Source organism: Manacus vitellinus, unplaced genomic scaffold (genome assembly GCF_001715985.3).
Source record: "Manacus vitellinus isolate BGI_N305 unplaced genomic scaffold, ASM171598v3 scaffold_11_pilon, whole genome shotgun sequence".
In the NCBI taxonomy this organism is placed as follows: domain Eukaryota; kingdom Metazoa; phylum Chordata; class Aves; order Passeriformes; family Pipridae; genus Manacus; species Manacus vitellinus.
This window is the reverse complement of record NW_021938895.1, coordinates 5,682,325-5,693,866: the sequence shown is the minus strand read 5'-3', so window position 1 is coordinate 5,693,866 and position 11,542 is coordinate 5,682,325. Positions and strand designations below refer to the sequence as shown.

General features: G+C 40.1%; 1 protein-coding gene across 2 annotated transcripts; it reads left to right on the top strand.

Annotated features, from left to right (window-relative positions):
- Window positions 1-902: 902 nt before the first annotated feature.
- TDRD15 (tudor domain containing 15) lies at window positions 903-11,274 on the top strand. Of its 2 annotated transcripts, none has more exons than XM_025896779.2 (3): window positions 903-966; window positions 2,132-2,212; window positions 4,033-11,274. In XM_025896779.2, the coding sequence occupies exon 3, from the start codon at window positions 4,034-4,036 to the stop codon at window positions 10,004-10,006; it is 5,973 nt and encodes a 1,990-aa protein (XP_025752564.1). In that variant the 5' UTR covers window positions 903-966; window positions 2,132-2,212; window position 4,033; the 3' UTR covers window positions 10,007-11,274. The 2 variants fall into 2 exon arrangements, with proteins under 2 accessions (XP_025752564.1, XP_025752563.1); XM_025896778.2 differs by having other exon boundaries at window positions 4,029-11,274.
- Window positions 11,275-11,542: the final 268 nt, after the last annotated feature.

The window sequence follows — 11,542 nt, the reverse complement described above, 5'->3', positions numbered from 1 at the left end:
GAAGGTAAACCCTTAGAAATTATTATACAGAGGCAAACTCTTTTCTAAAGAGTGCAATCAATTATAGACACACCAGCATGTTAATACTTATAGGATACAGCAAATTAAGTTTTCTTATTGTGACCACTTAAGCTCATATTCTTTTTAAAAAAAAACAACCAAACAAACAACCCAAAAAACCCCCAACCCCCCAAAAAAACCCCAAAAAAACCCAAAACCCCAAACCAAACAAAAACACCACAAATCCAAACAATTCAAGACTGCCTCCAATCCCCCCCCCCCCCCGCCCCTAAAAAAAAAAAAAAGGCCAGACATGCACTCAAAAGCAAGTGAGGGCAGCACTTTGCAGCTTGTTAAGATGTACTTTTCACAGCCTAGAGAATTTCTTTCCGCCAATGGGAAAGAATAGGAGCTCTCAGGTCCTCTCGAGGCAGCTACAGGAGACTCATAAACCCACAGACACTTTACTCAAACTTTAGGGAACACCTTACAAATGACAACTGCAACGTGAAAACGCAACGGGAAAATAACAACTAAACAAACAAAACCCAGAAACAAACAACAGCAGAAGGCACGACTTTATACGGAAAGCCAACGAGCCCCGCACCGCCCCACGCAGAAAGGCGGGACTCGAACCGCCGTCCTCCCCTCCAGCCCCGTCCTCCTCACGAGCGGCGCCAAGGGCGCGGGCGGTGCAGCGGCGCACGCGCGTTCCCGGGCAGCGTGTACCCGCCGCGCGCTGCGCCGCCATTTTGGGCGCGGGGTGTGAGCCGTGGTGGGGCTGTGGTGTTGTGATCCTGTGCTGGCGCCTCTGGCTCTCGCACGGTGCTGCCTCGCCCGTGAGCGGTGAGGAAGCCGCGGCAGTTGCTGAGGGGTGTTGTTCTTCCCTCTCGGGAAGAGGTGCCTGGCGGTGGCAGCGTCCGCGCGGTGCGGGGCCGTGCCCGACTCCATGCCAGCTCCTCTCAGGTAGGCGCGGCATCAGACAGCCCGGGGCAGAGCGGCTGCTTCGGAACATGTCCCTCATGTCCTGCACTTGGTTGCATTTAAAAGCCCTTTTTGTTGTGCCATGTGTTGCCTGTATGGTAGGTGGTGCGTTATACAGCGTGCATTTTGGTGACTAAAGCGTTGCAAGCAAAAGTAAGCGAGTGGCAGCTCCTGCTTAGAAAGTAGGTCGTAGACGCCTGCATTGTATTTCTTGGACTGGGGTGGTTTTTGAGCTGCAGTGGAAAAAGAGTGGTCAGACCATGCGTTTAGGAAGGTGGATTCAGTTTTGTAATTTTTTTTTTTGTGCGATTTTAAGGTTATAGTTAAGCTAGGTGTGAGGAACTCTTACAAGGTGTGTTTGTTGGGCAGGAGGAGGATCTGGAGAATCACAGAATGGTTTGGGATGGAAGGGACCTTAAAGATCATCCAGTTCCAACCCCCTGCCAAGGGCAGGAACACTTTTCCTTAGACCAGGTTGATCAGAGCCCGTCCAAGCTGGCCTTAAACACTTCAGGGGCGGGGCATCCACAAATTCTCTGGGCACCCTCAGTGTAAAGAATTTCTTCCTAATATCTAATCTAAAACTGCTCTCTTTCAATTGGGAGCTGTTCCCCCTTGTCCTATTGCTCTATGCCATTGTAAAAATCCCTCTCCACCTCTTTTGTAGCCCCTCTAGGTACTTGAAGGTGCTGTAAGGTCTCTCTGGAGCCTTCTCTTTTCCAGGCTGAACAGCCCTAGCTCCCACAGCCTGTCTGTGGAAAAGGTGCTCCAGCCCTTTCATCTTTGTTCATCTTTGTGGCCTCCTCTAGATCCTCTCTAACATGTCCCCATCTTTCCTTTGCTGAGAACCCCAGAGCTGGATGCAGCACTGTAGGTGGGGTCTCAGTAGGGTGGGGCTGAGGAGGATAATCCCTTTCCTCTGCCTGCCCCCCATGGTGCTTTTGAGGCAGCCCAGGATACGTTTGGCTTTCTGGGCTGCAAACACAGAGTGCTGGCTCATGTTGAGCTTCTCGGGAACAAACACCCTCAAGACTTCATCCTCAGCGCTGCTTTTGATAAGAGAAGTAGTAAAGGAATTTAGTTTACTTATGATTGTCTGATGATTTTTCTACCATCCTAATGATTTGTCTACCATCTTTCTTTGTAGAGAGATGCAGAGTTGTTAATAATGGACTGCTTTTCCTTTAGAAGGTGTCTTCTGAGTGAGTAAGCCTTAAGTAGTGGAAAGGTAAGTAAATAGCAAAAGATTATTTTTGTAAACTGTAGAAATGTGACTGTATCAGTGTGCTGCTGTTATTTGGGCTGTAGTAACAGGCAAGCAAATGTTGATGCCAAATTGTTTTAATTTGTTATATATTTATGTAGGCAGGGCTTTGTTTCAGTGAAGGAGGAAAAAAAAGGCCCCAGAGCATCAGTAATGCCCCTTCAAAAGTTTGATTCTCTGTAGTGATCAGGTCTTTATTCCCAGCAGACAGAACCCTTCTCTGAAGGCTGTTTTCTTTCATTAACCCCCTCCCCCCCCAGAATTTACCTTTCTGTTACAGGGAAAAGTGATAGAAAAGGGCCTTGTTGGAGCATGTATTTGGCAGATCTGGGTTTGGTACTGCTTTTGCTGTGAGGGTTTTTTTTGGTGGCTAGTGGTTTTAGATTTTTTGGGGGGTTTTTTGTTGGTTTTAGATGTGATGTATTCTTTGTCCTTCTGCCCTCCTGCTTTATAGTAGGAGTTCTCATTTATTTATTAGGGATTTTTTAATTATTTTTTGTGGAAGTAAAATGATAGGAAACAATATTTGTTCTGAGGAGAGCTTGGGTAGTTACTTCATGTATGCTTATGATGAAAACTCTCATGGCAGTTCCACTGAAGATTTTTTGCAGGCCGAGGAAGATCTCGCCCTAATAACTTGTTATTGAAACTGAAAGTTTAAATTTCAGCTTTACATAAAAATTCATAAATCAAGATTATTATCCAGTCTGTCCTTGTGTGTTTATCCACTGGTTTTGCATTTTGTTGTCTATTTCTGATTACTTTGTTAGAGGTTTATTTAAGGGAATTGCTTGATGAAATTATGGTCACGGACAGCATTTTTAGACAATGTGAAATCACAGATCCATTGAGTCATTGACTTGTGAATTGAACTGGAAACTGAGTTTAAAGACCAGATTATAGATGAAGATCAGAAAAATATCTGAAGGTTTTGAAGATACATAAACTGTCAGAATTGGAACGTTGAGACAGTACAAAACACAGCTGGCACAATTGTTACTTGATGGAAAGTGAGGAAATGTTGCACATGATGATGTGCTTAGTATGTTCTTGTAATTATGAGAATTTAAAATATACTATTGCTGTATAGAGAGAGCCAGAGTATGTAAACAGTAAAGCACAGAATTATAAAATGTCAGTGATTTGAAGAAATGATTTAGACAGAAAAAGCAGGGTGAGTCCTTGGTCACTGACATACTAAAAAGAAAGAGAAACAGACTGAACGTACTTTTGCAGGTAAGGTCTGTTTGTAACTGCAGTTTCAGTGCAATGAAACACTGAATTGTATCTCCTTTGGAGAGATTTGCAATGAAATTTACTGGATGTAAGTAGCAGTTACGAGATGAGCAGACATTACATAAATGGCAGGAATTGCTTTCCACTCTTTTTTTTCTTTGAGCAGACACACCTTTCTTTGAGAAAAAATACAGTCTTCTTACTTGTCTGTCCTGCCAAATTCCGCATTCCTGCATGTCCTTTACCTCCCTTGTCCCCCTAGTTTTTTTATATAATCTTAAATTGTCTCTGTTATTCTGGGAGCAACCTTTTGGTTAGAAGTTAATCTCAAGTGCTAGAATTAGCGTGTCTTTCAAAGGGAATTGTGTCAAGTGTATCTCAGTTGCATAAAACATGACATTCTAAAATGTTTAGCATACATTTTAACCAGAATTTTAAAAATATGCTATTACAAGATTTTGAAAACAAATCCCACGTAAGGAATTAGTTGCAAAGAAAAAAATATGGAAAATTATCAGGATGATCATACTTCTTTTCTTTGCAGACAGGATGGAATCTCTGACTCCTTTACCAGACCCAGAAGATATGAAATTGGAGATAAATCACATAGAATGCCATCCTGAGTGCTTGGTTATAATGTTCCATGCTCAATACAACACAGGGTGTGAGCCTGACTATTACATACTGCAGAATGAAATACAGCGTGTGTTCAAAGTGAAAGAGAATGTTTGCACTGGTGGATCTTGTTTGGTGGAAGACACAGAAGGAGAATGGCACAGAGGAAGAGTTCTGGGAAAGAAAGGGACTATCTGTGAGGCTTTTCTTATAGACGCTGGATATGTGTTGGCAGTTGAGGAAACACATGTTGCTGCTGCTTGTGATGAATTGTTTCAACTGCCTCCAAAGGTGGTTTTGGGTGTTTTTGCAAGCATACTTCCTCTTGGAGACAAATGGAGTCCAAACGCCATTAACTATTTTTCATCTCTAGTGGGATTACAGATTACAGGACACGTGAAGGCTGTTATACCACACCAGGTGTTTATTCTAGAAGTGCCAAAGATTATTACTGATGTTCTTGAATTGAATTTAGGTAAATTTATTGATGGAGATTCATTTTGTCTTATTGTAGAAACTTTAAGAGTGTTGCCCCAAGGAGTGCTTTGTAATAGAATGCCGGAACTATTGAAACAGAAGTATCCAGTCAGGGAATTGTTTACCTTAAATAATTCTGAGAAACCAACAAATTTTTGGCATGTTCCACATGAACTCTTTCCATGTCTACCTGTTGGCAGTAAAGAAAATGTAAAAATAACTGGTGCAGTGAGCCCAAATAAATTTTATTGTCAGATACAGAAGTGGCAGAAACAGCTGGAAGATTTGACTGGAGCTATGCATTTGTACTATGAAGCTCTTGTTGGAGAAAATACTACGTCTTGTGATAGTTTAGGGCTACTTTGTGCTGCCAAGAGGCAAAATGGGCAGTGGCATAGAGGAGTCATAAAACAAATTCTCTCTGACCACGTGGAAGTCTGGTTTATGGATTTTGGTGTTACTGAAGCTGTGCCACCTAGTTGTGTTCAGAAACTTAGAGCTGAGTTCATAACATTACCAATGATTTCATTTCCATGTGCACTGTCTTGTTTTGGTAGTCAGGATGAAACAGTAATAAAATTTCAGCTGAAAGACCTTATGCAGGCCTTGATAGGACAAACTTCTGTGTGCGCCCATGTTGATTTATTCAGTAACACGGAACACTTGTATTATATTACTCTGCAAAAACAAGATCTTAGAATTAATGCTAAGCATCCTGAAAACTTGAATGAGGCAGCTGCATCATGTGACTCGCTTTTGGAAACAAAACTCACAAGTATTGCTGTAAACTACAAACCATGTCCTGAGAGATACAATTCGTTTAAGAATTTTACTGGAAATAAAGATACAAAAACCTGCTTACCTGAACAGGATATTTCTTTCTCCAACCACTGCAAAAGAGAAGAGATGCAAATGAATTCTTTCTATCAAGCTTTTGTGGTACATATCATAAATCCATCTGACTTTTGGATTCAAACTTGTAGGTACCAGAATGAGTTTCAGGCCTTGATGACAAATATTGGCCACACGTACAGTCAATTTGGAGCTGATGAAATGGTCCTTAAAAAGCCAGAACCGGGGTTGCTGTGCTGTGCCCGGTATAGCAGAGATGGGTATTATTACCGGGCTGTTGTCATAAAAGTGCTTCATGCAAAGATTACTGTTCGTTTTTTGGATTTTGGAAATACAGATACGGTACCCTGTCACCATGTGAAAATATTGCTTCCTCAGTTTTCTGATTTACCAGCTTTAGCTATGAGTTGTTCCCTTGCTTGCACGTTTCCTGTTGATGGTGTGTGGGTTAAAAAAGAAACTGATTTCTTTAAAAGTGTAGTGCTGAACAAACTACTGCTGCTTCATGTCATTGGAAAGCAAAACAACAAGTACATTGTTAATGTGCATTGTATTGGTTTGCAGCAAGGAAGTGTTGCTGCATGTATGGTTCAAGCTGGATATGCTGAATACCGGGAGAAGCCACCACATTCTGTTCCAAGGTCAGCACAAAAAAGGCACAACTGTAAAAAATCAAAAATCAATGCAGAGAGCACTGGTAATATTCATAAAAGTAAGGTATCTGCAAATGGAAACGTACTTCAGACAGAAAAATCATTAAGTGTGTCTCCAATGCCTAGAAAATCTGTTGTGCCATCCTGTTTTGGAGAAGGTGCTGTCTCTAAAATGCATAAATCGGTATGTGAGGAAAAATTGTTCTATAAAGAGTTTGTGTTTAAACCAGGAGATGTTTTTGAAGTGGTATGTTCTTGCATTTTCTCCCCATCAGATTTTTCATGTCAGTTGCAAAGCAAACTGCCAGAACTAAGTAACTTAATGGGACAAATTCAGACTTACTATGAAGATCATACCAGTCCTTACAAAACCGGACAGGTTGCCTGTGTTGTTAAATGTCCCAAAGATGGGAAGTGGTACAGAGCAACTGTTGTGCAACAGGTATCTGCAGATGAAGTTGATGTGGTTTTTGTAGACTATGGTTATCGAGAAAGAGTTTTACTTAAAGATCTTCAGGCTGTTCTTCCAGATTTCCTAACTCTGGAAAGTCAGGCATTTCGATGTGGGCTTAAAAATGTACCCTTACAGACTGACTCACTGACTTGGTCTGAAGAAATGCACAGACAATTTGAAGACTTCATTTCTTCTTCTAGAGGACCACTGACTTGTGTCATTTATGCTCTTGTTCTCGTGAGCCCCAGCTGTTTATGCAATGTTGTTGACTTACAGACTCCACTTACTAGTGCAGAGGAATTCCTCAGAGAACGTGGTCTCATCCAGCCTGAGTATGTTGGACTGAGAAGCCTTGCATCTTTCGGTTCTCTGTACAGTTTTTGCTACTCATCTTTTAATATAAAAGTTGGCAGTGAGGAGGAGGTTTATATAACTCACATAAATAATCCTTCGAAATTCTACTGTCAGCTTAATCGGAACACTGAAACTGTGGAGGCATTGATGAAGAGCATTAGTGACCTAAGTAAAGCGTTAAATAATGCAAAGTATGATACCAGCAATACACGATTATGCATAGCCAGATATTTTGAAGATGGTCTCTTTTACAGAGCTTTGGCTTTTCCTTTGGAAGGGACATCCTATGTATGGGCTCACTATGTGGATTTTGGAAATAAGAGTGTGGTGGAGAGAGACCAGTTGATGCCCATTCCAGACTCTGTGACTGACCTAATATTCACACCTATGCAAGCTATTAAATGCTGTCTGTCAGATTTTAGGGGGGGAAAAATTCCAGCAAGCATTACTAGATGGTTTGAGGAAAGATATCTTGGTAAACTGCTGAAGGCTGTAATTTTATCCAGAGAATCGGATGGAAAGATTGTTGTGGAGTTGTATGATGGTGAGCTAAAAATAAGTCAAAAACTTAAAGAAAAAATGTCAGAAGAGCAGGCACAGAAAAGCTGTATGGGACAATTTGGAAGTTATGGAAGAGTGAGATGTCACATAGAAGATGGCAAAGAAATTAATAAAGTAAGTGTTAAAAATCCTGAAATACTTAAATTGGAAACCAAAGTGAAATGCCAAGTATATGATGACCAGACAGATACTGGAGAGAATTTTGGAGATGAAGAGCAAAGTGCATGTAGCACATCAAAATTGTGTAGTGGATCCTTAAAACAGCAAACTTTACAGAACAGCAAAGAGCCAGGCCTTAGAAATACTTTCAGTGCTGTTCTGGAGAACAGAAAACCTCTGATTGGAGGACCCGCTTCTGACTCACTCTCTTATTCTGCTTTAACTTCAAAGGAAATAACTGTAAATGCTCTCTCTGAATCTCATAATGAAAGACAACATTGTACAGGTCAGCAGGAAAGGAGTAATAAAAATACACCTACATTAATCAGTCTTCCTCAACGTGATATACAGATGAATACCGAAGTAGCAGTTTATATTTCTCATATGGATAGTCTATCAAGTTTCTATGTTCACCTTGCAGAGGATGAAAACTTAATAGTAAAATTAGCAAATGATTTAAATGAAAGCTTGGAGAATAGGAGTCTTGAAAATTGCTTAGATGAGCTCATGGTAGGAGATCTCGTAGTTGCAGAGCATGAGGCTGATTGTTTTTACTATAGAGCAGTTATTAAAACTCTGAAATCAGGAAACTCCTTTGAGGTAGAGTTTATTGACTATGGTAATGCTGCAGTTGTAAGTTCATCAAACATCTGCAGGATTCCAGAGGAGTTCTTAGCTCTGCCAAGGTTTAGTGTTCATTGTTTTCTTAGCAATGTAAAAAGTGTTCCTGGTGAAAGCTGGACTAAGGAAAGTGCTGCTTATTTAGCAAGAAAATTAAGTAATGAGCTTGTTACTTGCAAGTTCTTACAACAGCATGGAGAGCAATGGGAAATAGATGTAATTTGTGATGGAAAGTCTGTGTCTAATGACCTTCTGCAGGAAATAGATGAGGCAGGGTGGCAAAACGCACAAATGTGTCATTGTGACAATAGGCCAAACCAAAATGGTAATCCTCAAGATAGAAGGTCTGGGAATGGTTTAGATGGTCAAAGTAAAACTGAGGCTGTTAGGGTGAAAAATACTCCCAAAACCCCCATAAGTATCCTTCCTCAAGTTATAAATTTTGGACAAATAGAAGCAGCAGAAGTGGTTAATATTTTGGAGACTGGAGAATTTTATGTACAGTTAGTTACAAATTTGCAAATACTGCATGAGTTAAATATAATGCTTGACAAAGAAGCACAAAGAAGTGATTTGCTTAGAGTGGATGATATTGAAAAAGGACTGGAATGCATGATACAATCTGAAAAGAACTTTAGGTGGTATCGATCGAAAGTGATAGAGAAATTTCTCAGGGAGAAGTTAATGCTAGTTTTTTTCATGGATTATGGCACGTGCGAAATGGTGTCCTTAAATAATGCAAAGATGCTCAGTGATGAGATTAAAAATGTTCCTAAACAAGCTGTGTTTTGTAAATGGGTTTGGTTTAAAAACCTTAAGAAAATTCAGTTTGACCATGTATTAAATGCCCTCCTGGATTCTGAAATAAGGATCTTGTTTTTGAGGTTTTTGAAATCCTCTGGTATCTGGGAGGTAGATATTTTAATAGGGGAAGTTATGTTTCAGGAGTATTTGAACCAGTTCTTACGCCATTGTCAGACAAATGTTGGACCAGAAAAATCCAGAAGTACAAACTGTAAAGAACTTGGTATGTCATTCAAGATAAATTCAGTCATGTGGATGCTGCTGCGAAGTGGCAGAACGTATCCGGGGTTTGCAACTGCAGTTACTGATCCTTCAAACTTCAGTGTCCAGTTTGAAGTCTTCTTTGATTGCATGCAAAAGTTGTCCTTGCTGCTCTCTGATGTTCCTGACAACTTGCCAGCTCTCCCAAAAGAACATGTGGCCCCTGGTGCCAGCTGCTTGATCAAATTTGGACTGAAAGCAGAGTGGTATAGGGTAGAAATTACTGAAGTAACAAGTCAGTCTGTTGTTCTTACATTTATTGATTATGGCTTTCTGAAGAGCATTCCTTACTCTGAAATCCATAAACTTAAAGTTATTCCAGAAAGTCTGTTTTACTTGCCACGCTTGGCACAGTCTTGCTCTTTGCATGATGCAGTTCCTGCCAAAGGGGAACACTGGAGTGATGAAGCTATACTTTTGTTTCAGAAGCTTCTTCTTAAACCGTTTCTGATATTTCATTTCATCCACTATGGCTCAGAAATGAAATTAGAGGTGGATGTTCTGTACGATGACAGCAGTCTAACTGATGTCTTAATTGCTGCTGGCCATGCAGTCTGCTCTCAGAGTAGGTGCTGCCCCATTCCGGTTGACAGTCTTAAATCAGAAGAAACAGATTGGCAGCCTGAGTGTCCAGATTCTAGTTACTGTGCTTCCCTTTGTGAACCAGATTATAATTACGCTGAAAATTCTGATTTTACTGACAGAAGTTAGGCAAAGAAGAGAAAAGCTGTCTGAAGCACAGGACTATAATACTTGAAACTATAATAGTTTCAAGTAAGGAAGTCTAGTAAAGTGACTCCTGGGGTATCATTAACAAGGGATCTGAGTTCACACAACACTGAAAGAAAAAATAACCTGCAAAAGATGGACAATACTGTGAAGACTTTAGGATTTTTTCAGCATTATGATGATAAGAAAAGTAAAGTTGACATAATACAGAGTAAATCTGCAAGCAGAAGCACTGTCTGAGACTTGTGATTCAAATGTTCTGCAGTCTGGGAAGTGTGTGAAGATACTGTCAGAAGAATTAGTTAAATAATGAATAGACTGCAGTTAGGAAAGCACTACTTCAGTGCAAAAAAGCATACAGATACTGCTCTTGGTATATATTTTTTCTCCTCTAAGATCTCTTGTTGTATTTAGACAGTCGTGTCTTTGACAAACCTTTCTGTTGGAATGTTCTTGCAGTTTTTGTGTGTCTACATGTAAAACTTTATTTGCATTACATCTGTTTTACAGTGGTGTTGTCTCCTCCTTGTTTTGAATGTTCAGAAAATGAAGATGTGAAACATATCCTTCTCTTTGTTTCTGATTCCGAAGTTTCCATGTAAGAATAGTTTGTCTCATTAGGGGAATGTTTACTAATAATAATCCAGAAACCTGGTTCCCCATTTATGGGAGGAACGTGAATTAAGTTGTTGTCAGTTAACTCTTTATGTACAGATGCTATTGATCCATCTTAAGGTTCTCTTGGTATCTGAGTTGCATCACAGTTGGGGTCATTCACTCTGCTGAGCATGTGTTCCACTGATCTCTCTCCTTCATCCTCCTCCTCATCTGTCAGAATGAGGAGAGGAAGTTTTTTCTGAGCACTTAGTCAAGTCAGGATACTGTTTTTACCTTAAAGGGAAACATTGGGAGCCTTTGCTTTTTTTCTTCTATGTAGGAGGAGGATATTTCAGAACTGAAAAGTGATGGCATACTGTATATGTCTAAGGAGAGGGTTTTTTTTTTTCAATATCCATTCTGAAATGGTAAGAATTTGTCAGCTGTCAGCTGATTATTTATTTTTCCCCTCCCTTCCTTCCTCAGTTGTTTGGACAAAGATAAAGCATGAAGAGGCCTGAAGTATGAGGGGTTTTCTTTGTATTGTGATTGTTTGAATTTCAATGAGAAAATGAATGCAACCCTAATGATAGACAGCACATCTAATGCATCTCTATAATGAGATCTAAGAACACACAACCCCCTGCTCCTCCCCCCCATCCTCTATCACAATGTATTTAACTAATATGAAAACCTGAAAGCTCTATCGGGAAAGCGGAATCTAATTTTTTTTAAGGGAAAGAGACGTGTCTGGGAAAGTCAAATAAAGAAGAAGTAAGACAATGCCAACTGATCTTTCTTTACAAGGTTTTCTCTACTGATGAATTTTACATAAAGAAAGCGTGCAAATATTTTCAGTGTACAAGTAAAAAATGCCCATTAGTAACAAATCAGAAAATGTGTAAGGTAAAATTTCTTAAA

Bases quoted from the DNA above. Each gene is read 5' to 3' on its own strand.
- TDRD15 (XM_025896779.2), top strand. From the start codon at position 4,034: ATGGAATCTCTGACTCCTTTACCAGACCCAGAAGATATGAAATTGGAG.